Source organism: Zootoca vivipara, chromosome 3 (genome assembly GCF_965207765.1).
Source record: "Zootoca vivipara chromosome 3, rZooViv2.hap1.1, whole genome shotgun sequence".
Taxonomy (NCBI): Eukaryota; Metazoa; Chordata; class Lepidosauria; order Squamata; family Lacertidae; genus Zootoca; species Zootoca vivipara.
This window is the reverse complement of record NC_142586.1, coordinates 50180968-50208087: the sequence shown is the minus strand read 5'-3', so window position 1 is coordinate 50208087 and position 27120 is coordinate 50180968. Positions and strand designations below refer to the sequence as shown.

Here is a 27120-nt window from a genome sequence, read left to right as displayed (position 1 = left end):
TGGGGGGCAGCTGCCCCCTTCTTAGTTAAACCATGGAAATCTCCCTGTAGACTTCTCTTTCTGCTATTTATTTTTACTATGATATCCAATAGAGTGTTTTTATTTGTTTCTCTGTATTGGTAAGAATTACAGAATTACACACTTCTAGTTACAGGTAGGTAGCCGTGTTGGTCTGAGTCGAAGCAAAATAAAAAAATTCCTTCAGTAGCACCTTAAAGACCAACTAAGTTTATATTTTGGTATGAGCTTTCGTGTATCTGAAGAAGTGTGCATGCACATGAAAGCTCATACCAAAATATAAACTTAGTTGGTCTTTAAGGTGCTACTGAAGGAATTTTTTTATTTTGAATTACACACAAATATTTTTTTAAAAAACACTCATTACCTGAGGGCTCTTTTAGATACATTCTATAAATCTTTCTTTTAGATACATTATTTTATATACATTCCTAGAATTTAAAAATAAACGTATTACGTCACACTCCTTTATCACGCACTGTGGGTATTTGCATGGTACTCTATCTTCTTTTCATTGCAATATTATAGATTTGGGGAAAATATTTTGAACAGCTTGAGACAAGCTCTGTAGCCTTAGTTCCTCTCTCAAATCTTATTAGTATACAACACTCATTTATTCATATGTACGAATAAATGTACGAATAAATGCCCCACTGCATTTATTCACAGGTGTGTAAAGTGTGTCACACCAATGCTAATAATTAAATTGTTAGGGTCAATGCCTTTCATTGCAGACATAAATAGCAAAATGATAAGAATGAAATAAAATTAACCTATAGATACCCAAATATGTATCCTAGGTGCCATTCAGTCTAGGGTGCCCTGGCTGGTTCTGAAAGCCACAATTTTGGCCAAGCCAAACAGTTGAATGGAGCCTGCCCTAAAATGGCTGGCCACAAAGCAAGACAGCCACTTGCTTGAACATTGGCAGGTAATTATTTGCAAGGGTTAAGGCTTTTTTTTAGTCAGCATGAAACTCATTTAAGGTATCTGTTGCTCACTTAACTCTACAACTGCCTTCGTCTTACATGCCCCTAAGCCAAAGGGTTAGAAGAACCCTTTTGCAACTAAGTGTTGTTTACAATCTCCCGTTGCCGTTGCGAAGCCTTGCAGGGTGCTATCACTCCCTATTACCACCATGAGGCCCCACAGGCTGCCGCTGTTACTGCCGCCATCTCAGCCCTGCAGGTTGTCGCCGCTACTGCTGACCCATACCACAGTCATGGCAAGTCGTTTCTGCCACTGCTGCTTCTGCGTCCTAGCAGGCCTGCTGGCAGTCCCAGAGTAGGTATCTGTATTCACTATGACTGATCACCATACTTTGGATTGTCCTGAATACCACCATTTGGTTAAAAAAAGGGGGGGAAGGTAAAGGTAAAGGACCCCTGACAGTTAAGTCCAGTCACGAACGACTCTGGGGTTGCGGCGCTCATCTCGCATTACTGGTCGAGGGAGCCGACGTTTGTCCACAGTCAGTTTTTCTGGGTCATGTGGCCAGCATGACTAAGCTGCTTCTGGCGAAACCAGAACAGTGCATGAAAACACTGTTTACCTTCCCGCCAGAGCGGTACCTATTTATCTACTTGCACTTTGACGTGCTTTCCAACTGCTAGGTTGGCAGGAGCTGGGACTGAACAACAGGAGCTTACCCCGCCGCGGGGATTTGAACCACCGACCTTCCAATCGGCAAGCCTTCGGCTCAGTGGTTTAGACCACAGTGCCACCCGCGTTCCCCCACCATTTGGTAGCCTAGGCCAAAACCCAAGTATTTTGGCTTGCCTGCTGATGAAACCGAATGTGTGAAGATTGATAATATTGTCATTTATCCATTTTAGACCCCTAAGTAGCAGCAGTTGCTAGGACATTGCCCTGTTCTCCTCTGTATCATTCCACCCTTATTTCAGACATCGCAAAATCTCTATTAGTAAAAGCGAGAGAGGTTGTGGGGTTTTTTGGTGGAGGCCTAAGAAGAAAGGAGTTGGGGCGGAGCCAACGCTCTCGTGGTCATAGCCCATACAAGCAAGAACAGAGCAGATGCTTATGCGCACGCGCCCTGCAGAGAGTCTAACCAGAATGGCCTGTACCATTGCGACTCTGCCCAGGGGGGGAGGGGCTGACCGCTCTTCGTTTCCTCCCATTAACCGGAAGCCTTAGCAATTTACAATCCGAAGCATCCAAGGAAGGGGGCGACGCGTTACAGAGCGGTTTAAAGTCGAAACAGAGCTTCCGTGACTGCGAAAGGGGGGCGCTAGAGCATTCTCTCTCTCCCCCCCCCCGTTTCAGGGTGGTTCCTCCGGGTGGCACCAGTCACTGCTGGAAGAGGCGGGACCGGGTCTTCCTGAGGCTGTCCCCGGCTCCGGCGTCCCTGCTGCTGCTGCTGCCGCCGCCGCCGCCGCCACCGCCACCGACACCGCCGACGTAAATCCCGGCCCCTTCAAGCCTAGTCTCGCCCGGCCCCGGGTTTCCCCTCAGACCAGTCTCATGGCGTACAGCCAGGGAGGCGGCAAGAAGAAAGTCTGTTACTACTATGACGGTGAGGGGGCGGGGCACGGCGCCGGTTTTTGTTGTGTTTTGTGTGTCGGTTGGGGTGCGTGTGCGCGTGGGAGCAAGAGCAGCTGTTCGTCTCCGCGCGCCTTCCCCTCCAGGGCGCGCTTATTCCGCCGTTGGGAATGTTCGTTGGCTCCGTCCTCGGGCGCCCCGGCCCCCTCGGCAGCCCCTTCTCGTTCCGGCGCACGCGCCGCCTCTCCAGCCCTCCGCCCTCTCCCTCCCCTCCTCCTCTCTTGCTTTTACCCATTGTGTCTGCAGGGGCTGCATCTGGGTTGGAAGGAAGGTGCTGAGCCCCTGGTTTCTTAAACAGCATCTACCCCCCTTTAATTTTTGTATCGGATGTACCTTTTCGCCTTCTTCGAAATCCGCGCGCTTCTACTAAGGAACGCTTTGCAAAAGGGGGTGAGGGCTGTGCGCCCGGCTCGGCCTAGCAACAAACCTCCTGGGAAGGGTTCCCATTTTGAGAGTGGGGACTTGCGCGCGCGAGTAACTGAGAATCTTAAGGTCTGGGTTGAGAATCTTAAAGTCTCAACGTTGAATCCCTGAAAGGTGCGAGACTGGCACGCTCTGACCAAAGCTGAAAGCTCTTCACTGAGCCCCACTGGAAGGATCTGCATCAGGCATCCCTAAACTGCGGCCCTCCAGATGTTTTGGCCTACAACTCCCATGATCCCTAGCTAAGAGAACCAATGGTCAGGGATGATGGGAATTGTAGTCCAAAACATCTGGAGGGCCGATGTTTGGGGATGCCTGATCTGGATGAATGGCCTGCCTTTCGCATCCTCATGGCTGCATAGAGCATCTTTCTTGCGCACCTCACCCTGGTGAATACAGGTTGTCCCCACCATCCATTGGAACCCCATCACTAATACAGGAAATGGTTATTTTAATTGTAGTTAGGGGTTTATATTCTGGATTATTTAATAGGCTTATTGTTTTGAACACTGTTATACTAAATTAGGTAGCCAAAAGAATGGTAAAAATTTAAAATTATGTAGTGGAGTGGAGAATATGTAGAAAAGTGAAGATTCTACTCTTCTATGTTAAATTTGGTAGAAATGAATTACTGTACTACAGCCATCAAGAAGCACAATGTGGGTGCGGGACGGCCCATGGGTATAAGGCAAACATTTGCAGTGGTACCTCGGTTTTCGAAGGCTGTTCAAGAAATGTTCAAAAACCGAGGCACAAAGGGCGGTCTGCAAATTTAATAGAGATAGTGGGGGGGGGGGCTCAGCGGAAGCCATTCGACTTCTAAGGTCCATTCAAAAATAAGCATTTACTTCCAGGTTTTCGGCGTTCGTAAACCGAAACGTTCAACTTCCAAGATGTTCAAAAACTGGTACCACTTTATTAAACTTCAAATGCAACATGTAAATGTTTTGAACAGAGTGCATCTTCCTGGGCACTTAAGTAAAAGCAACCACTAATTTAAAGCAAGACTTTATTTCTCAACCACTTCTTTAGCAAAAAAAATAGGTTGCATGTTTCAGCTGTTAAGTTTTATTCTCAGTTTATTTGGTCTTAGACTTACAAACTGCAGATGTAAGGACATTGTAGGGGAACTTTATTTCTGCTTCACTAGGCTATCCACAAATAGACAGCAGAACATGCATCTATTGAAAATAATACAAGAAATTGAAGCATCCAGCCTATTGTGTGTGTGTGTGTGTGTGTGAGAGAGAGAGAGAGAGAGAGAAACCAAGAGGTGGTTGTACTTACAGTGGTACTTCATGTTGCGAACGGGATCCGTTCCAGCGGCCTGTTCGCAACATGAAAAGGCCACAACATGAAGTGCCACATCTGCACACATGCGTGACTCAATGTGGCGCTTCTGCACATGCGCAAAGTGTGATTTAGTGCTTCTGTGCATACACGCAGGTCACGGATGCGCCAAACCCAGAAGTAACCCGTTCCTTCCGGGTTCAGCACGTCTGTAACCGTAACCTGAAGCGGACGTATCCTGAGGTATAACTGTATACCATTCTCCAAAAAACTAATGTCCCTTGTAATTTTTCCCTAAAGTACGTATATTGATTCTCAAAACTTGAATATGTTTGATTTTTTAAAGCAACAAATCTTTTGTCTAGCATGTGTGAAATCTTGACTTTTTTGCATTGGAACTAAGGATTGTTCTAGATTACCGGTAATTAACTTGTATGGTGATAAAGACTTGAAAGTTGTGAATGTTACCTATTTCTGGTAGAATGTTTGCCTATGGGTGTTGTTTAAAGAAGTAGTGATAGTGGGATTTTTCCTGCTCACTCATCATTTAGGTGCATTTTCACATCAGTTTAATACAAAATTACCTTTAAAATGTTTGCTAGATTACATCTTGCACTGGAGACTCCAGAAATGTTTTTTCAAACACATCCTTTATTTGTTGGCACTGTGGCTCTAGTAAGGTAGACAATATACACTTGCAGAGATACACAGTTTTCCTCAATTCAAAAATGTTAGGGACCTCCTAGAGATGTTGATCCCACTGGCTCTGGTGGTGGTGGTGGTGTCATCTGAATTAAGTGGGTTTCAGTCGGAGGTTGAATTAATCTGTAGTTTGTTCATGACTAAAAAAAATCTGGATAGCTCAACATTGAGGAAGGGGGAAACACCATTCATTATACATTGGGGGCAATTATTGGTTACACATCAGCAGGCAAGTTTTAAACTGGCTGCAGTTATTTTAAGATGAAATCAAGTACACAGAAAAGATTACTACCTCACAAATAGATTCATTCTTGTGCAGAAATATGTTTGCTGGGATTCATTAGGGTGATCTCATGAAATTATTATGGCTCATTATTTCCATAAAATTTTATAAAAGTTTTTTTATAATACAATACAATAAAAACAGACTAATCTAAATGAAAACAAAAGAGAGAGAAAACCATCATCATCATGCAAAGTCCTCTCTCAAGGGTAGATATTAACCCTTGTCTCACACAGAAAGGTGGACCCTCCTGAGAGTTTCCCTTTCTTTTCCCACCCTGGGAGATCTTCCATTTTCTGCCTCTAACACAGGGTCTTTCACCAACCACCCATCACCTATAAGCAAGAGCAAAGCAAAAATATATAGGAAAGAAAAACTAAAATAAAAAATAATAAAAAATGAAGAAATAAAAAGGGCTTCCAATTCTCTGACAGTTATGCATATAAATATTATGCAAAATATTTACTCCAAGATGATATCCAGCTGTTCCTCCTTCTGCTAGGTGATATTTTCCCAGTCTTCAAATCTAGGATTCTCAAGTTCATTTATTTTTCCTTCCACACAAGAAGTCTAAGAAAGCTTCTCCAGTTATTAATATCAATAAATTTCAACAATAGTCATCCTCAAGTCCAGCAAAACAACTTTGCCTCCAGTGTTGAAAAACAATAAATTATTCGTCTTCATTTACACAGGAGTCTATTCACTGTAGTCATACATCAAAACAGCAGTCCATAGTTATTTCCACATAGTTATTTATTAATTCACACCCAGTTCCATATATTCCAATCTCATTTCCTGTCGGCTGTGATTTTCCATCCTGATTTAGAACAAGGAGATTCTTTTCACAATCACTTCTTCCATTCTTTTTCCAGAAGTGTTACAAGAGGCTTGATAGTTTTCCTCTATTAATTCACTCAAAATTGTATACAGAATCCTTTCTCACCTCTATATCTGCCAGCCCAGAATATTTCTCTCCATGGTTGCATTCCACTCTTCAACTTCATAATTCCACCATTGGACAGTTTTACTCCTCCAGGCACCTATTTGGAGGTCCTCTCCATTTCACCATCTACTGGTTCAGTTTTACCATTCCACTCTCCTGTTCTGGTAGTCCTCCATCAATATTTTTTCCCAAAGGTTATGTGCCGCCTTTAGCCTTATTTTTCTCTGGTCCATTTTCATCCACCAATTTATGCATCCCAGCTCTGAGCTCTTCCAGTTGCACATACAGCAGTTGCTGCACGATGCCAACAGTAAATGGGGTATCTAACCGTATTTTTGCCATACTGAGTGTTCTTGGTCTTATTAATAATTCTCATTCCTCAAAATTTTACAGTCTTTGCTTTATGCATGAGTTCCCTGGCTTCTTATCAGAATGCATTCACTTCATTCCTCTCTCATTGCATCATATGTTAGCTTTACTTTTGTAGCCAGCACTTTCACTAGAGGGATGGAGGATTAAAAATAAAAAAGGTAAAAACTTCAAACAGCCATTTAAAATATTTCTTGGGCACAGATAATTAAAACATGCTTTCTGTCTTGCTTTCAGCCTTTTAATTTAATTATTGCATCTTCATAAGCTCGTTTTAAAGTTCTTATTAAGTTCATTTTAAAATGAACACTGCAGGGTCAGTTTAAAAAGCTACATATTGTAGCATCCTGGGGTACAATTTTTCAGCAGATGCTTCCAGGAAACCCAGAAGTAGTGAATGAGAGCAGTAGTTTTTCCCTTTCAGCCCCCAAGCCCCAGTTGCTGGGTTTCAGTACCTTGCTACCTCTGCAGTTATTAAATTAATTTTAATTGTTAATAAAATTGTTTCATATTTTATGTTTATTATTTATTTTAATTTATTTTACACTTCATATCAACAGAAATTTCTAAACTGTTTTTATTCAAAAATACACTAAAGATTTCACATACAGAAATAAAAAATACTAATACTATCACAAATCCTCATACTTTCACATTTCCCTGAGACAGGAGTATGAACATGCTCAGAATGTGGGTTGTGAGAGTACATCCTACCATAGTTTGAGATTCTGTCTTGCCATCAATATGCTAGCTATAATAATTAGAATAGGATTTCAGTCTTAAACGCATCTACTTGGGAAATGATTCTTCAGCAAATATGCTTAGATCATATTAAATATATAACCACCAATTAAGTGATTCTTTTCACTGAGAGAATGGAAAGAATTGGGGAATCTGATAGTTATGCTCAGTGGGAGCTGGGTGAAGAAAGGATATACTCAGTACTTTGCACACTCTGAATGGACAGTTTTGGGGTAGATAGCTGTGCATTTCAAAGTTTGACTGTAGTGCAGTTAATCTGCTTTGCAGAGACAGAAGCTTTTCAGCCTAGTATAAATTTCTAAAATGCTGCCAAGAAAGGCAGAATGGTGGTTGCAGCAGCCTTCTTTGTTGCTCACTCTTCTTTGTTTAGTTTTCAACAGAGGATAAAATAGTCCTTAGTAGGGAGAGCTGTTTGTGAACTGAGATTTTGTTTTTATAGGCGAAAGATAGTGTTAAAATCTTGTTGTATGTCCAGTACTTTGCAAGAATACATGGAGAATGCATCCTGATTTTCATACATTAAATAATGTGTTTAATTGTTGTATTTGTCACTAATCTTGTTAAACGGAAGTCCAAATATAAGTGTAGGCATCATTTTTCCAGGTATAACATTACTTAGCTCAGTATATTTCCTCCTCTATTTTCTAAGTGATTATTCTGTTTTCTTTTTGTCTGTGTGTTTATAGCTCTGCTGATAGCAATGCCACAAGGTCCTCATCTGCAGTGTGCTTAGGACAGCACTGTACAGGTGCACTTGAGTTGGCGACTCAAAAGCTCTCTTCAAATAAATTGGATGGGGATGCTTAATTTCTCCCTGGTCTGCAAGAAGTAGAGTGCTGCAGAAAGGAGAGTTGCTTTTTTGCCACTATCTTGGGCAAAAGAGTTCTTGTCTCCTGGTGGAAGAGTGCCCAGAATCCATTGCTCTATACTGCTCTAGAAAGTAAGGATACTGTGACTCATTGCTTTAAAGGGGGTGTGTGGACCCAGACATGTGGCAAGTCTTTTGTCGGTCTTCCTGTAGATGATAGTGGGCAAATAGCAAACTCTCTTTCTTCAGAGCCATTTATTTGAGTGCTAATCAAATGAGCCTTGCCAACTTGAAGAACAACCAACCACATTCCTGCAGATGATCTCAGTCCGGGGTCAGCAACATTTTTCAGCCGTGGGACCGTCCACCGTCCCTCAGAGCATGTGGTGGGCCGGACTATATTGGGGGGGGGAATGAATGAATTCCTATGCCCCACAAATAACTGAGAGATGCATTTTAAATAAAAGCATACATTCTGCTCATGTAAAAACACCAGGCAGGCCCCACAAATAACCCAGAGATGCATTTTAAATAAAAGGACACATTCTACTCATGTAAAAACACGCTGATTCCCGGACTGTCTGCGGGCCGGATTGAGAAGGCGATTGAGCCGCATCCGGCCCATGGGCCTTAGGTTACCTACCCCTGAATTCTCAGTGATCAAGCTAGCATGTAACAGGGCTGGGTGATAACTGGTTTTCAATATCACGATATATCACGGTATCTGAAATAAGGAAGGAACTACAGAGGCAAACAGGACAATGTCCTGGCAACTGCTACTACTTAATGGTCTAAAACTGATAAATGATGATATTATCAATCGCCTCATTGTCACTTTCAGCAGCAGGCAAACCAAAATGCATCCAAATGAGACTTTTGGTTTTGGGCTTATATTCGGGGCAATCCAAAGTTTGGTGATGAGTCATAGTGAATACAAATAATCTGGGACTGCCAGCAGGCCTACTAGGCAGCAGAGGCGGCAGCAGAATCAGCAGCAGCCTGTGAAGCCTTACCGCAGCAGTGGGCAGAAGCAACAACAGCCTGTGAGAACATGTGGTGGCCTTGTGGCAGTGGCAAAAGCAGTGATAAAGGCCTTGTCATGGCGGCGGCAGTAATGGTGGTCTGCAAAGCCTTGTCATGGCGGCAGTAGACTGTGGCTGTATTTTGGATTGTCTTGAATGCCACCATTTGGTAGCCAAGCCCCAAACCAAAAGATCTGTTGGGATGCATTTTGGCTTGCCTGCTGATGAAACTGACTGATGATTAATATTATTGTCATTTATGTTTTAGACCCCTAAGTAGTAGCAGTTGCCAGGACATTGCCCTGTTTACCTCTGCAATCATTCCATCCTTATTTCAGACATTGTGGTAGATTGCAATATTTATCTGGTGATAACATTGCAATGTTTAGCTGGTGATATTGTGAAGTTTAGCTGCTGATAGCATTGCAGTGTTTAACTGGTGAGTTATTGCAATGTTGAAAACCAGATATCGCCTAGCCCATACATTGTTATTTGCAATATATTGCCAGCTCAAATATTATGAAACAATTACCACGATGTGAACTTCAAAGTAGTTTTGGGCTATATATTAATATATCGCCCAGCTCTAGCATGTAAGGGTTCAGGCAATCCCTGAGGTATCCTGCACTAAGTTGTTTTGTACAAGCCCTTTGTACATTAAGCGCTTTGTACAAGGATCATGAACCTGGCTCAGTAGTAGATGGGTAACCAATGCAGCTGCTTTAATAATAATGTCACATAGTGCCAGAACTCATCATGAACAACTCCCCCATTCTCTTATGATGGCAATGGCGCCCACCTAAGAGGTGCTGGAACTGAGTTCCAGCTAAATAACAGCTTTGATGTCACATATTCTCGGCCAGATGCCTCCAGTCTGGCTGTTGCATTCAGCACCAACTGGAGCTTTTGAACGAGACCCAAGAGCCGTCTCATATAGAGTATATTACCGTACAGTGGTGCCTTGGTTTACAAATGTAATCCGTTCCGGAAGTCCGTTCAGAAACCAAAGTGTTCTTAAACCAAGGTGTGCTTTCCCATAACAGTGGGGGACTCAATTTACAAATGGAACAGACTCAACAGGAAGCGGATCATGTTCTGCTTCCAAGGCAAAGTTCACAAACCAAAACACCTACTTCCGGGTTTGCAGCATTCTTAATCCAAGTTGTTCATAAACTAAGCTGTTCTCAAACCAAGGTATCACTGTAATCAAGCCTTGAGGTTACCAACTCATGGACTACAATGACCAGGTTATCCCTGTCCCGAAATGTTTGTGGCTGGTGAACCAGGCAGAGCTTATAAAAAAAGGAGAAAAGACTTTAGTTGTTTGTTGATTTTAAATTAATTGTATGTGACCAGAAATCCTTATATTAGTACAATTTCTGCATGCAGCAAAACTTCAATTTATGCAAAATCTTTTTTGTAGTGGTTGTAATGATGTGTTGAATCTTTTGATGTTCCCCTTTTGTATTATTTTCCCACACTGATTGTAGGTAATACTGTGTTAGACTGACATTCTAACCTCACTTACCTAGGAGACAGATTTAGTAGGACAGTTGCTACATTTTGGCTTGTTAATACCTCTAAAAGTAGGTGATTTCATTGTAAAGTTGTAGTCTGAAGCTATCTGCATTCAACTCAGGTGATTTGATTTAAAAGACGAAGGACCTATCTAAATGGAGAAGATGGTATAACTTTAACTCTGACAGCTATTATTTAAAAACAAAAGGCATACAGTACTAAGGTGCAGAGGTAGTGGTGGGTTAAAGGGTATACTGTACTTCATCCTTTCTGTGCCTATTGCTTCTCTTCTGCAGTTTTTCCCCACCTAGCTGCTTTCCTCAGGCAACGAGGAAATGAAATGCAAAATGGATTATTGGTGAATTGCAGAAATGCACTTCTAGTTTTATTTCTTATTTCTCTTAAGCACAGTTGCCTTAAATGTGAAATAATAATGAACAGTTTGCCAAGACAAGTAATAATACCTGTCTAATATCCATCCATTCCCTGTATATGCAAATCAGACATAATCACTTATCAGTTTCCCTTGTGCTATTAGGGGAAGGAGACCATTGCAAGAATGTGAGAGTCTTGCCTGGAAATGTCAAACGTGTCTAAGAGCACCTGTTTAGCTATAGATTGCATTAAGAAACTGTCATTTGTTATCATCTCCAACTGCAGTACTGCCTCCATGAATGTCCACCTTGTCTAGCGTCCATCCTGGTGAATGACCACGGCAAACCCGGAAGTACCGGAATGGGTTACTTCCAGGTTTGCTGCTCGCACATGCGCAGAAGCGCAAACCGCTCCGCGTGCATGTGCAGACGCAGAGCTTTGCCCTGCGTCCTTTTCGGCTAGTGGCCGGGGCTCCGGAACCACAAAAAAAGGTACGACTATGGTTCTTCCCTACATCCTCCGAGATGCAAAGGGAGGGCACGGTCTTACTGAAGGAATGCTCACCAAAGCAGGAAAGCAGCCTGCCATTATGACTAGTGATTGTATTGGGAATCCCTGTTCTAGAGAGAGATCTTAGTTAAGTAAAGCCAGAAAAAGTGATCATTACATTTTCAAGCATGACTCATTTGCTTTCTTTTAGGTGATATTGGGAACTATTATTATGGACAGGGGCACCCAATGAAGCCTCACAGGATTCGCATGACACACAACTTGTTGCTAAATTATGGCTTGTACAGAAAAATGGAAATTTATGTGAGTATACATTTACAGTTTTGTCACTTGAAAGTTGATGAGCAGTGAAGAGACTATATTTTCCTAAGATTATGAGTTCACTTCAACACTTTATTTGTTGTGGAAAATCCTCTGGCTGATTCTGATGTAACTTTTTTTTTCCAAAGAAGAACGCAAACTGAGCCTGGGTCAGATGGTTAGAGTGTGGTGCTGATAATGCCAATGTTGCAGGTTTAATCCCCATACGGGAGAGCTGTATATTCCTGCATTGCAGGGGGTTGGACTAAATGATCCTCAGGGTCGCTACAATTCTATGATTCTATGAAACCTATAAGTACCTGTGAAAATGCCACATAAGGAAACAAAATTCACAAGCATTTGGTGTTCAAATATCTACTGGATGGAAAACGTGATATGGTTACAGTAAAATATATACAACAAAGTGTTTTCTGTTTATAATGTGTTGTTGAGCCAAAGCTGAAATATTTTAAAATATTTCAGCAAGTTTCAACTTAATACATGCCTGATCAAATCTGTTTGAAGTAAAGTACTTGAAATACTACTGCTTTTTATTCTGTCTCAGATCAAATTCAATCTGTTTCTTTTCCAGCGGCCTCACAAAGCTACAGCAGAAGAAATGACGAAATACCACAGTGATGAGTACATAAAATTTCTTCGCTCAATTAGACCTGACAATATGTCTGAATATAGCAAACAAATGCAAAGATGTAAGTCTAATGCTAAACTAACTGGCTTCCCTCAGTTTCCCACCTTGTTTTGGGAACTTGATCTGTTAAGATGGAAAGTATTATATTAGATTTTACTGTAATGTGCAGAACCCTGTCTATATGATGTTTAATCATTTTGAATTGTTAGTTGTTGGCTATAGTGGTTATAACATTCAGGCTTGTTCAGATGCAATGCTGCCCAGTTACCAAATCATAGTTTGATAACTGAGTCATATTGCACATGATTCTTTCCCTAGGAGTTGTACACGTCTCCCTTTTCTTCTTAGGGGATAGTTACTGCTAACCATAGTTAGCTTTTACACCAGAGGTGGAAATCAGCTTCTAATTTCATTCTCTAGTTTCAAAGCTATATATCTGAATTGGACCATAGTAACAGGTGTGCCACATGTATTAAATTAAACTTGTGTAATTTTTCATCCCAAAATTTAGAACATTAGATAGCATGAAAAAAGCTGTAATATTTATCTTTTCAATTAATTTGTACTTTCTTTGATTTCTGAACATTGATTTCCATTACGAATTCTGAATGACAGCATAACTTGCAAGAGAATTACATTTTACTAGTTGGATAACTATTTGCTCAGTTTAAACAACCTATAGTACGTTAATTGGTAAAACTTCATAAGCCATAATTTGACATATAGTGACGCTGTAAATTTCAGCATACACTCAGCTACAAACTGCTCTGAATCCATAAAAGCATATTTAAATATACTTAACTGACAAAAAATGTGTGTACCAAGTTTCACATCTGTGGTAATGGTTAGGTTAAGTTTTGAAAAATACGGTACCTCTGTTCTAAGGTTTTGGTTTTCATTTTAAAGATAGTGTTGGGCATTTAACGGATCAAAAATTATTTGATCCATATCACTGGTCAAGTAATAGACATTTAGCATTATTATTTTTTAAAGAACAATACACACACACACACACATTCAACATCAGCAGGTTGAATGATTAACAAACAGTGAAATCAGTTTTGTAAAAAAGTATTGAAACCTATGGTGTGGCCACATTTGAGATAATGCTACCAATGCAGAGGTGTTCTTTTTTCATGGAACATTAGACAGTGTTTAGTCAATTGACCATCATGCTATACTTTTTTTTTTTAAAAAAAGAAAGATTATGTACACACTTAAGTAATAATACATTTAAGGATAAATAAAACTTGTCTTGTATAGTTAACGTGGGGGAAGACTGTCCTGTGTTTGATGGGCTGTTTGAGTTCTGTCAGCTGTCAACAGGAGGCTCTGTGGGTAAGTATATCCTAATGTTTCCCTGGAGTTGTTAATTTTTAAAAGGCTGTACCAGTTTTTCCCCAAACATTACCCATGAGACAACTATTATAGCTCTTGTGGAAATCAATGAGGGAGAAAGAATTTAATAGAAATATAAAGTGAAATGTTTAATTAAAACAAAATGTTGCTATCAGTAGCTACTAGGCATGATGGATATGTGCTACCTCCAGTATCAGAGTCTGTATGCCTCTGAATGCCAGTAGCTGGGGATCATGAATCTGAGAAGTTTAATACCCTCATGTCCTGCTACTCTGCTTCCCCTAGACCAGGTGCCAGGAAACTTTTTCAGCAGGGGGCCGGTCCACTGTCCCTCAGACCTTGTGGGGGGCCGGACTATATTTTGGAGGGGGGGGGAATGAACGAATTCTTATGCCCCACAAATAACCCAGAGATGCATTTTTAAATAAAAGGACACATTCTACTCATGTAAAAACACACTGGTTTCTGGACTGTCCGCAGGCTGGATTTAGAAGGCAATTGGGCAGGATCCGGCCCCCGAGCCTTAGTTTGTCTATCCATGCCCTAGACATCTGGTTAGTCAATGTGAGAACAGAATGTTGGACTAGTTGGGCCTCTTATCTTTCAGCACCTCCCATTACAAATTAATACAGTCATACCTCAGTTTAAGTACCTCGGGTTAAGTACGCTTCAGGTTGAGTACTCCGCGGACCCGTCTGGAACGGATTAATCCACTTTCCATTACTTTCAATGGGAAAATTCCCTTCAGGTGAAGTACGCTTCAAGTTAAGTACTCTGCGGACCCATCTAGAATGGATTAATCCACTTTCCATTACTTTCAATGGGAAAGTTCGCCAATTGTGTACTTAAACCGAGGAACCACTGTAGTTCATTCTGCTGCATGAGTTGGTATATCCAACTGTAAAGGTAAAGGTAAAGGGACCCCTGACCGTTAGGTTCGGTCGCGGATGACTCTGGGGTTGCGGCGCTCATCTTGCTTTACTGGCCAAGGGAGCCAAAGTACAGCTTCTGGGTCATCTGGCCAGCATGACTAAGCCACTTCTGGCAAACCAGAGCAGCGCACGGAAACGGCCTTTACCTTCCCGCCAGAGCGGTACCTATTTATCTACTTGCACTTTGACATGCTTTCGAACGACTAGGTTGGCAGAAGCAGGGACCGAGCAATGGGAGCTCACCCCATCGTGGGGATTCGAACCACTGACCTTCTGATTGGCAAGCCCTAGGCTCTGTGGTTTAACCCACAGCGCCACCCGCGTCCCATATCCAACTGTAGAAGTGCCTAAAAATAAACAATTAAAATCCAGGCTGCACCACGGGGTCTTACATTGAAGCTCTCTCTCTCTTTCTCTCTCTTTGTTGCTTTTTTGGCAAGACATACTGTCTACCTTTTTCATTCCTTACCTGCATTTTTCTCTACAATGGTTCTTTAGCTGGAGCAGTAAAATTAAACAGACAACAAACAGACATGGCTGTTAATTGGGCTGGAGGACTTCATCATGCTAAGAAGTCAGAGGCATCGGGTTTCTGCTATGTCAATGATATTGTGCTTGCCATTCTGGAATTACTAAAGTAAGTTCATGTTGGTGCTATATACACAACTTGTCTTCTAGAAATGTTAAAAATATAGGCTATGTATTGGCTTAATCTTTTTATATTGACCAGAGGACTAGCGATCATTGTTCTTTGGTAGTTTTAAATTATATTATGTTTATATATGTGTTTGTTTGTGCATGCACGCATGATGTAATTCACAAAACCCTTTTTGTTCTAATTAACTTCCTGATCAATCCAGACTCTGGCTGGATCAGGACCAAATAAAGCAGCAGAGTTATTGTTCCATCTGAAGCCTTGCCCAGGGCAAAAAGTGAGGGGATTCAGGCTTTGGGGGTTTCGGGGGGGGGGGCATTGTTGCTGCATGAGCTGTAGACTGGTGTAGCAAAGGTGCCCTAATTTGGTCCATCTCTAGGAGTTAAACAAGTGTAATTTGCAGATAATTTTATGTTTATTAATGAGGTGTCAGTACGGCTATACACAGTGACCTTCCTGGTTCTTGATATTGTGTCATTATGATACACATAGTTTTAAGCATTATATTGGAAAAGGGAGAACAGTAGTCTTGCTGCTTTATATATCTGATTTATAGTCTGGGGATAAATCTGGCACCAGATAAACTTTTTGAAAGATAAGTAATGAGTTTCATTGGTACTGCTCAAGTAAAGTCTCTCTCTCTCTCCCTCCCCTCTCCCTCCAGATACCACCAAAGAGTATTGTACATTGATATTGATATCCATCATGGTGATGGCGTTGAAGAAGCATTTTACACAACAGATCGTGTAATGACAGTATCATTCCATAAATATGGTGAATATTTCCCTGGCACAGGCGATTTGAGAGTAAGTTCAGATATGAGGTTACCATTTGATTAAAGTAGCATCTTCCAAATGTTATATTTAAGCCTGGTTATCAAGTTAACAATTTTAATTTAATTAGTTTTTATCCTTCCTTCTGAAGAAGGACACTTAGAATTGATCAGGGTGAAAAAGGCTAACTCTTAACTTGATGAGTCCGATTCTATACATGGTGTATTTTTTCATCTTAATTACAGTATTTTTTCCTATGCTCATTGGGCTATTATGTAAACAATGTGTGTTGCCCTTGAGTGGCATAGTACTGCAACATTGGAATGAATGGCAATTTTGGTAACTAGGGTGACTTTTTTCTTGTCATATTATATCTGATGTCCATTTTGCTAATCTATATCTTAAAGAGTAGATCTGAGTTTCTTCCTCCCTCTCCCATCTCTTTTTCCTTTTTGTGCTTTTTAGATTGTAAGCCTGCGCCATTTTATTTTGATCTATAAACCATTTTGGAAGTGGGCAAAAATACTTTCAAGCATATCGATGATGAGTAAGATAGGTATCATACAAAACGTCAAAATAGCTGAAAAAAACTGCCCATCTTGCTAATAGTTACTAAAATGCCATTAAAAAATCACCAGTAATCATAGTTGAAGCTTATCTAGAACATTACTATAGTAGAGATGCTTGCATTTGCATGAGCACACAAAGTTGTTCATTAAAAATTCCTATGCATAATATAATCCATGGGAATGATTTATGTTGTTGCTAGCTGTGGTATTTCTTTCTTTTTTCAATAGAAATTAAATGTGCTAGCTTGGAGACAACTTTTATATCTCAACCTGATTGACCACAAGATGGTACTGTTGCTTCATGCTAAATGCAGGCCTCTAAAGAGCAGAAGCACTGACCTTAAACTAGGCTTTTCACCTGTCAAATGCATGAAAGCTTAATTTTTTATTAAACCTAGTCTCCTGATATCTTTAATAATCTGTCGAGAAAGCAAATTCAGTTAATTTTGACATTAATACCTCAGCTGAACAGGAATATATTTCTTTGATTCCCATATTTTCTGAGACTTTTTTATTTTGCTTACTTGGAGCATGGTGGGGGTCCTGTCTATCATCCAATATATAATACAATAACTATAAAAATGTACTGTATAATACAATATAGTAAGCTTAAGTTGCTTACGTGCCTTTTCTGTATGTTACAATGTATGCTAAGAGCACTGCGTTTTTATTCAGCTGTATCTAGATAAAACCATTGTATGAGATTCTCTTAATAGCATTTTGTTTTTTGTTTTTTATTAAATTTGCATACTGCCCTTCATCCAAAGATCTCAGGGTGGTTCACAACATAAAAATACAATATAAAAACACAAAATACATAATAAAACAAGAACAAAAAGCAGCAACCACAAACAAATAATAAACATATTTAAAAGGGGTATAGAAGATGTTAATCAGCCTAAGGCCTGGTTGAAGAGGAGCGTTTTCACCTGGCACCTAAAGGTGTATAATGATAGTGCCAACCAACCTTCCCCAGGGAGAGCATTCCACAAATGGGGGGAGCCACTGCAGTAATGTAAAGGCCTGCCTCATGTTGCCAGCCTCATGGCAAGAAGGCACACAAAGAAGGTCCTCAGGTGATGATTTCAGGGTCACGTAGGTTCATATGGAAAAAGGCGGTCCTTGAGGTATTGCAGCCCTGAGCCTGGATGCATTGCACAGTTTTGCTTCTTGTTGTGAAATAGTAAGGAAGGAAACATGGTGATAAAAAGTGACTCCGTAACAAATTAGAGCTCCTCACTTGAAGATTTGACTCTGCTGGAAAGAGGTTGTTTCTATAAGAAACATTTTCATTGTGTCACTTTAAAAATCTGCTACTGTTTAGATATATAAAGCTTGTACTGAAGGAACTGCTGCAGTATACTTTGTACCTTAAAAAACAAAGAAGACTGTTGCCCTGTACTAGCACAATTCTTGTAGTCAAACTATATAAAATTTGATGCACCTGAAGTGGACCATGAAAGCTTCTGTTACAAAATATTCCTTAAGGTACAATAATTGTGGTTCCTCTCTAGAACAACATTGTAACTTCTTATTAGTAAATATGAAGAATATATTCAAACTACTGATGTACTAAGCAGACGTCAAAGGTCTTGTATTCCATTTGTAAATCATGAATGTTGAAGCTGGTACAAAAAGGAATAAACTTCATGTGTTTCACTTAGGGAATTGTGGCACATTTCTTGTAGATATAATAGCATGTGATTTTACGGATCTGACACAGCAGACCCATGACATTCCTTCCCATCCCCAGGTAACTGGTTGTCTTTTAAAGCCAATGTACCCATATGTTTCTGTTTTATGCCATCCCCACTCTTGGTGATACCCTATTTAAACCCCTGCAATGATTCTAAAACCATACTCTGGTGAGATTCAGTAAAGTCATAAAATCCAAATTATACTTGGGGGTCTGATTCTTCCGTATTTTTCACATGTCATCCTTCTGGTTTTTTGGACATACTTCCTTGTGCACTGATTTCTTCTACTGCACTGATCAAATGTTTTATCTGAAGATTTAATGCTTTATCTGAAGATTTGATTTGAAGTATTGTTTGCTTCCCTGGGCTGCTTTGGGAGAAAGGATGAGATACATTTAAATAATAAATATCTGGCACACTTCTTATATATGCAGTATTGGTAGTCATTTCATACTCAATATTTTTCATATGGTAGCATCTAAACTACTTTCAAACACTCTTGGCCACAAGTGGTCCAGTGGTAAACAATGTGTTTTGCCTTTTGATATGAGTTTGTGATTTTTTGTTTTTTTCTTGTTTTCATGTTTTGTTATAGGACATAGGTGCTGGAAAAGGCAAATACTATGCTGTCAACTTTCCAATGAGAGATGGAATAGATGATGAGTCATATGGTCAGATATTTAAGCCAGTGAGTATATTCTAGATACATTTTTTAGAGATGCTTTTGTGAGGGTGCATAATAGGTTTACCATGATTTCTGCTTCTTTACAGATTATTTCCAAAGTCATGGAGATGTACCAACCTAGTGCTGTGGTGTTGCAGTGTGGGGCAGATTCACTGTCTGGTGATAGGCTGGGATGTTTTAATCTTACCGTCAAAGGTCAGAGAGCAAAACATTCCTGTAGAGTCACAATTACATATGTTTTGGAAATAAGTACTGAATGCAGATTTAGTGGAAATGTTTTTTTGAGTATTAGTTCTCTTGCAGCCATCTCTCTGGGCTGTATCTAATGCTGGGACTCCTCCCCCCCCCCGACCACACACAAACACACTGGTGACTGTCAAGTATGCATCCTTTTGACCATAGTACATCTAAAGGAAGATGAGAAAAAGATGTTCCGTGTCGATGTCTTTATTTGCAGTGCTTCATTTTTTTGTGATGTAGGAAATAAGTTTAGGTCTTAGTAGGCAGACATCACATGTAGAAATTCAGTGATGTTTATGTGAATAAGCTATTAAATATGGCATAATGTGTGAGATACAATATGGCCAATATTTTACTATAATTACATCAGTAATGTATTAAATGCATTCAATTTATGAATAGATTGCAACAATTAATAAACTGAGTGTGCATCTGTTTGCCTTTATGACCCTTGCAAAACAAAAACAAAAAACACTTGTGTAACTCAATGCCATGAATGCAAAACAGAAGATTGGATTCCAAAATTGATAGGATACCTTATCCTATTCCGTTTTTTTAGTTCTTGCATCTTTCAGTTGTGTTTAAGTTTGTTTTTCTAGAGCTGATGTTTCTATATACAGATCTTAATTGTGTAATCTTGAAATTAGTATAACTGTATGTCTTTATGGTTTGTTTGTTTTTTAAGGACATGCAAAATGTGTAGAAGTCGTGAAGACTTTCAACTTGCCTCTTCTGATGCTTGGAGGAGGTGGATATACCATACGGAACGTTGCTCGATGTTGGACCTATGAGACTGCTGTTGCCTTAGATTGTGAAATCCCTAATGGTAAATACTCGGAGGCAGGGCTTCCCAAGCTGTGGTGCATGAGCTTCATTCAAGTGGTCTAGAGCATGTCTGTAAAAATACATGAAAAGTCATAAATTGCGTAGCGCAGTGTATTACAATTGTTACAACAGGCAGAAAAATCATTAAGTTGTCCACAAAGTCCCTCATGAAGTGGTTCATTGGGAGAATGGGTTTAGGAGCCACTGTTCTAAGGAGTATCACAGGTGACACTAGGGTATAAGTTGTCTCCATATGAAGAATAACATGTGACTTAAACTTTAGCTTGCCTTAGTCATCAGATCCCCCATTTCAGTGGCCAGGGTGATTGCCTTTCGCATTGTGTTTGAATTCATAGGATATGCAAATGATACCCTTTGTAGCTGCCATGTCATTCAGGTCTAGATTGGTACCCGAAGTCCTGAATAAGACAACCATTATTTACCAGATAATGTCAAATTGTTTTTTCTTTGAAATATACAGCCTGGAAATGCTGATGAATAACTAGGCAGAAAATAGAAATTTTGTAAAATGTGGTGTCACTTGCTGATTTAATGTGGGGTGTTAAAGCAAAGTAATGAGTACAAAGAAAGAATATGTGACACAATCAGAGCATAGTCCAAGCAAAATCCCCTTGATTTTAGTGGTTCTAAGCACATGCTAAATCTTTCTCACTGAAATCAGTGGATTTAAAAGTGCTTAAATTGAACCGTTAGTATTCTGTAACTGCAAATATTTGTATTGCAGTACAATGTATCTTGCCATAGAGCCTATACCAACCTGCTACAGAGGATTGGAGACTGACAGAAAATACTTACACCATAACCATTATTTGATCTACAGGGGATTTTGCTAATGGTTGAATCATTAAGAAGCGGGACATCTGTCTTAACTCATGTGGTTTCTGGCTCATTAGCCAGACTCTTGGTAGCTTCAAATGGTTTACCTAGATGGGTGAACACAGATGTTTTAGAAAGCATTAATGAGATGCATAGCATGGACATTTTATAGATTGTATAAATGATTAACTGTATTTGGTGTGTTTTATTTAAACACAGTGTTATTTTCAACATAGTATATTTTATTTTAAACTATTGTTTAAATAAGCTATGGTTTAAAATGCACAAGAGGTTTGCTCCTCCCAGCTCCTGATTGTGCTGTGCAAGGGAAGAAGCAAGTCAGAGCCTCGCTGGACTCATGTTGGTTTCTCTCCAAACAAACCACAACCAAGATTTACCCTGTTTCTCATATTTTAAGGCATCCCCATAAAATAAGCCATAGCAGGATTTTTAAGCATTCAAGGAATATAAGCCATACCCCGAAAATAAGACATAGTGATAGGAGCAGCAGCAATGCTGGCCGCGGCAGGAGGAGGAGGAAAAAAATAAGACATCCCTTGAAAATAAGCCATAGTGTGTTTTTTTGAGGAAAAAATAAATATAAGACGTGTCTTATAATATGAGAAACACGGTATTTATGGCTTACTGATTGTTGTCTGCTTTGAGGAAGCAATGCCTGGTTTCATGACTAAAGTTGAGCTTGTTTCCTCTGTTGCATTCAAACCATACAATCATTTAAACTTTACATTAATAAACATCAGATTTTCTACATCTTCAACATAATTCATGGTGTGTGAAATATTCCAGTAAGAAGTTGTTGTTGTTGTTAATTACCCACCTATCACCCTAAGATCCCAGGTGGGTTCCAAAAACCAGCACACATTATTTAAAACAGTTCAAAGCAACTTACAATCACAGAAACAAAGGAGGCTTCATTTTTATACCATGGTGGAACGTCTAGATTTCTACTATAAAAGATAACTGTAGCACATTTAATCTTGAAAAAATATTCTTTCTTGCTTAGAATTCAGATTCTTCCTAATGTATTTATTCTGGATCGGAAAATAATTTTGAATGTCTATTAAATATGCTGCATTGCATTTCTTTTGTCTATCAGGTTGAATTTGTTCTTTTTTTCAGCATTAGTAGAAGAAAACAAAAACTATGCTTTCAGACATAAAAAAGTGCATACTATCATATCTGATCACTATAATTTGAAGAGCAAGAAGGCTGTTTTAAGAAGCTATTATTACTTGATTTTGTTTTAACAGAATTGCCATACAATGACTACTTTGAGTATTTTGGACCAGATTTCAAGCTGCATATTAGCCCTTCAAATATGACAAACCAGAACACCCCAGAATATATGGAGAAGATTAAGTGAGTATTAATGCCATAAAGACACATAAATAATATAACGATCTAAATCTTTGCAGTAGGTAAGGATCCATTTTCTTTTTTATGCTCAATATGAAGCAGGGGAAGGGAGGGGTTAAAAGGTCCTGGGTGCTTAAGATAGCAGAATTACTGCTTTAAAAGCCAGCAGGTGAGACTAGTAAGTAAAAGACTGTATTCAGTTAGTGTCCCTCTGTTGAAGAAAGGCTCTCTGATCAGTGAATGCTTCTGTCAATGGAAGGGGGAGAAGCACTTTTCACCAGTTCTCCCTCCTCCCTGCGGACTCCTGTGCCACCTCCCATGTTCTAAAAGTTGACCAACCTTCTGGAGCAGATTTCTGGGGCAGGGAAAAAGCAGAAAAAAATGCCCAAACCTTATTCTTCTGATGGAAGCCTTTCCTTGATCAAATTATCTTCTGTTGCTGGAGGGACAAGGTTGGATAAGCCCAAACCTGTATTTTAATGTTTCAGGATTGTATTCAACTAAGTCATACTCAGATTAGACCATTAATATTAGTAGACTTAGTTTGATTTCATTAGATCTACTCCGAGCATGGCTTAGATGGCTACAGCTCTCAGTGCTTAATGTTTGGGAAAGAAAAAACTTTTTATCTTTCAAAATTTGGTACACATTGTTAAAATCATTTTTTTTATTTTTGCAAAAGAGCTATTACGTCTCGGTAAGCTCTTTTTGTCAGCAGAAACGCATGAAACATGATCAAATTATCACTAGGTAAAGGGACCCCTGACCATTAGGTCCAGTCGTGACCGACTCTGGGGTTGCGGCGCTCATCTCGCATTATTGGCCGAGGGAGCCGGCGTCATGTGGCCAGCATGACAAAGCCGCTTCTGGCAAACCAGAGCAGCACATGGAAATGCTGTTTACCTTCCTGCTGTAGGAAGGTATTTATCTGCTATTTATCTACTTGCACTTTGACGTGCTTTCGAACTGCTAGGTTGGCAGGAGCAGGGACCAAGCAACGGGAGCTCACCCCATTGCGGGGATTCGAACCGCTGACCTTCTGATCGGCAAGCCCTAGGCTCTCTGGTTTAACCCACAGCGTCACCCGTCATGTTTGCATTGAGCTTGAATGCCAGCCGTATGTTCTGAAAGTTTGTAATGTGTGCACCTCTAACCATAGATGTTCTGTCTGATGCATGTATTTCCTTTGGACCCCATGGCTTGCCTTTTTCAATATAATTGCCCCTAGTCCTCTTGCTATGTAACTACCATTACTAGGCAGCTGGGTATTTTTGTGAGGAAGAGAACTAAGAAACTCCCAACCTTTTGAGAAGAAAGTAGTCTCATAACAACTTTTCCCTGGATTACTTGCCTTGCAGACAGCGTTTGTTTGAGAACTTGCGCATGTTGCCCCATGCCCCAGGTGTACAGATGCAGGCTATTCCTGAAGATGCTGTTCATGAAGACAGTGGTGATGAAGATGGCGAAGATCCAGACAAACGTATTTCTAGTAAGAATGGGCTAACATTAATACTGGGTGGATTGCTGAAGAAGTAGTACTAAAGAAGGTGGAACAGAAGTGCCCCAATAAGTCAGATGGACATCTAAAATGACCATCCAGAAACAAATTGGCTTTAGTGCTTTGTGAGGAAGACAGCAATTATGTATCAGAACATGATGGCAAAAAGCCTGGGAAATAAACACAACTGGCCACCAAGGGGAAGCTGCTTAATTTTTAAAGCCAATCTTGAAATCATATGAACTTACACAATTTTCTGTGCCAATTTTGGCATAGTTCTTAGATTTTACACCAAGCTTTTCAAATTGGTTCTCCTAGTACTGTTGCTTCAGCAGAGGTTTCTGCTAGCATAAGGCAGAGAATGTGATTTTTGCCTATTTCCCCTATAGTCCCCAGTCCTACTAAAAATGATTCTGGAGCATTGGGGGCTCTTTAGAACAGATTTGGGAAGTGGGCACTGGGGGCTGCAGGATGGAGGGGGAAACTGCCTCCCCTTCTCCTTCAGCAAATGCCTGTTTAAGGGCACAAATTAGATACACAGGCCTTACATATTGGACCTGTTCAATAAAATCACAAGACATGTCTGAGCATTTGAATTGGCCTAGAAATTCTGGTTTTTCCTTAGTTTCCAGGTAGGGAATAACTGAGTCAGGTAGACACTGCAGGTGCTATTTTGCAATAGTAACTTCTGCTTTGGACTTTATAACCTGTTTGCCTGTGAATGAGGACTGATGCTGCTTATATGTTGAAATTTCATGTCGGTACTACATGCTATTTCTACTGCATCTTTTGGCTAATCAGCAGCAAATTTTGCCTCAGGCCTGAATAAGAGCTAGAGTACACATTGCACTTATCACCAATACGCTGTTGAAACTGCAACTCCATTATGAGTTCAGTTCCCACCCACTCACTGTAGTGTAGAATGTCATTCTAAACACGACATGCAGCAAGACTTCCTTTACTGATGCAAATTGCAGGGAAGAGTTGTTGTCACGAAATAACTTTTATTTATTTTTTGCCTTCCCATGGTGAGAGAAATGGAACACACAAGAAGGTGATCTTGGAGGAATCTGTTTTCTAATCCTGTTCGTTTACTTGTAGTTCGTGCGTCAGATAAGCGAATAGCCTGTGATGAAGAATTTTCTGATTCTGAAGATGAAGGGGAAGGTGGACGCAGAAATGTTGCAGATCATAAGAAAGGAGCAAAGAAAGCCCGACTAGAAGAAGACAAAAAAGAAACAGAAGATAAAAAAGCAGGTAAAAGTCTAAATCAGTATTTTTCTTTCTTACTTTCCTTGTTGGCTATATTCCTAAGCCATAATCTTCTGAAAGCAAGTTATGAAAGTAATGGGATTTGCTTCCTACTAAATATTGTTGAGATTAGGTCAGACCTAGTTAATTTATGGTGGTAAACTACCAATATTTGTTATACAGTGGTACCTTGGTTCTCGAACTTATTCTGGGAGTTCGTTCAACTCCCAGAATGGTTCGGAAACCAAGGCGTGGAGCTTCCTGCACTCAATCGGAAGCCGCATCGGACATTTGGCTTCCAAAAAACGTTTGCAAACCAGAATACTTACTTCCAGGTTTGCGGCATTTGGGAGCTGGTTTGTTCAACAACTAAGCCGTTTGGGAACCAAGGTACCACTGTATTCATCATTCTGCAAAAACAGTTGGGGCATCAAGCAGCTCACATGCCATGATCCATAACTGTTGGTTTTCCTTTAGTTTGAATCTAAGTTGTGCATTTCTGGATTAGGCTGTTGGTTGGAATGTTTATCTTTCTGAGAATATCTCTAGTTTACCCCTTTTAAAATATTCATTCTTTGTTTAAAAGCTTTTAACTTCCAGGTGTTGCTAAACTACAACTCCCATCAGCCTCAGCCAGCATGGCCAGTAGTTGTAGTTCAGCAGCATGTGGCGGGCCAAAGATTCCACACACCTGTTTTGAAAGAAGAAATCGGCACTGGCAAAGGTGTATCTTCATTCAAATTCTTCTATCAGTGTTCATTTTATTTTTCTTTCCTTTTTTATAAAATAATTTTTATTCAATTTTTCCAAATAAACAAAACAAATTACATTCAAACATATATTCATATCAGTGTTCATTTTCATTGTAATTTGTTAACAGCTAAGTCAATAGTTGTGATTTGAAATTTATTTATATAAACCTGCCGCTTTTAATTATTTTTAGACATTAAAGAGGAAGATAAATCCAAGGATAGCAGTGGTGAAAAAGCAGATACCAAAGGGTAAGTAAACTGTGGCCATCCTATAATGTGCCTGTTTCAGAACAGTCATTAACTTTGAAATGTTACTTATGCATCTGTTATCCATTATGGATGACAATAAATCAGTGCCAATAGCTGTTAAAGAATTTATAACGTGAGCAATGCAACCCTTACTGTTTTTAAACGAGTAGAGAATGGCATTAAATTGTGACCCATGTTAACAGTTGACTTTTTCCCTCCTCTGAACAGCACAAAGTCAGAACAGCTCAGCAATCCTTGAATGTAGAGACTCACATCAATTAAAGGACACAATACAAAACTGGGGGGGAAAAGTTAAAAGGAACTTTTCATATGAGAAGAGACTCTTGATTTTCATTTTGTACTATTTGGCATGGAGCGTATTTATTTTCAAACAACTGTGTTTTTGTTTTTGGCAAGTTGTATTGTGAGTTTTCTAATTATGATGCAAAATTTTGTTCCTTCCGCCAGGCTTTAAGTAATAGTATTCAAAATGGATGTGCTATTATGTTAGACGTCTAAATGATCTATTAAAATTTGCCTTTTCCTGAACTGATTTTACCCCTTTTTGTAATTATATCTTTATTAAAAAAAAATGTACTCAGCCGTCTTGTCCATCATTGCCTAGAAAACACATAAATGTCATGCTGGTAAGACTATTATGAAGAAGTATAATGAAGGTTGAAATTGCACTGAACTACATTGGATGCAGGTGGCGCTGTGGTCTAAACCACTGGGCTTGCCAATCAGAAGGTCGGCGGCTTAGTCATGCTGGCCACATCACCCAGAAGCTGTCTGTGGACAAATGCCGGTTCCCTTGGCCTATAGAGCAAGATGAGCACCGCAGCCCCAGAGTCATCCGTGACTGGACCTAATGGTCAGGGGTACCTTTG

The 27120-nt window shown here is 39.9% G+C and overlaps 1 protein-coding gene across 1 annotated transcript; it reads left to right on the top strand.

Annotated features, from left to right (window-relative positions):
• The first annotated feature begins 2348 nt into the window (after nucleotides 1–2348).
• HDAC2 (histone deacetylase 2) lies at nucleotides 2349–26831 on the top strand. Its single transcript, XM_035109114.3, has 14 exons — nucleotides 2349–2551; nucleotides 11773–11885; nucleotides 12475–12592; nucleotides 13795–13869; nucleotides 15321–15459; nucleotides 16142–16283; nucleotides 19112–19204; nucleotides 19288–19396; nucleotides 20127–20267; nucleotides 22375–22483; nucleotides 23839–23969; nucleotides 25080–25235; nucleotides 26173–26230; nucleotides 26459–26831. Exons 1-14 carry the CDS (start codon nucleotides 2500–2502, stop codon nucleotides 26487–26489), a joined length of 1467 nt encoding a protein of 488 aa, XP_034965005.1. The 5' UTR covers nucleotides 2349–2499; the 3' UTR covers nucleotides 26490–26831.
• Nucleotides 26832–27120: the final 289 nt, after the last annotated feature.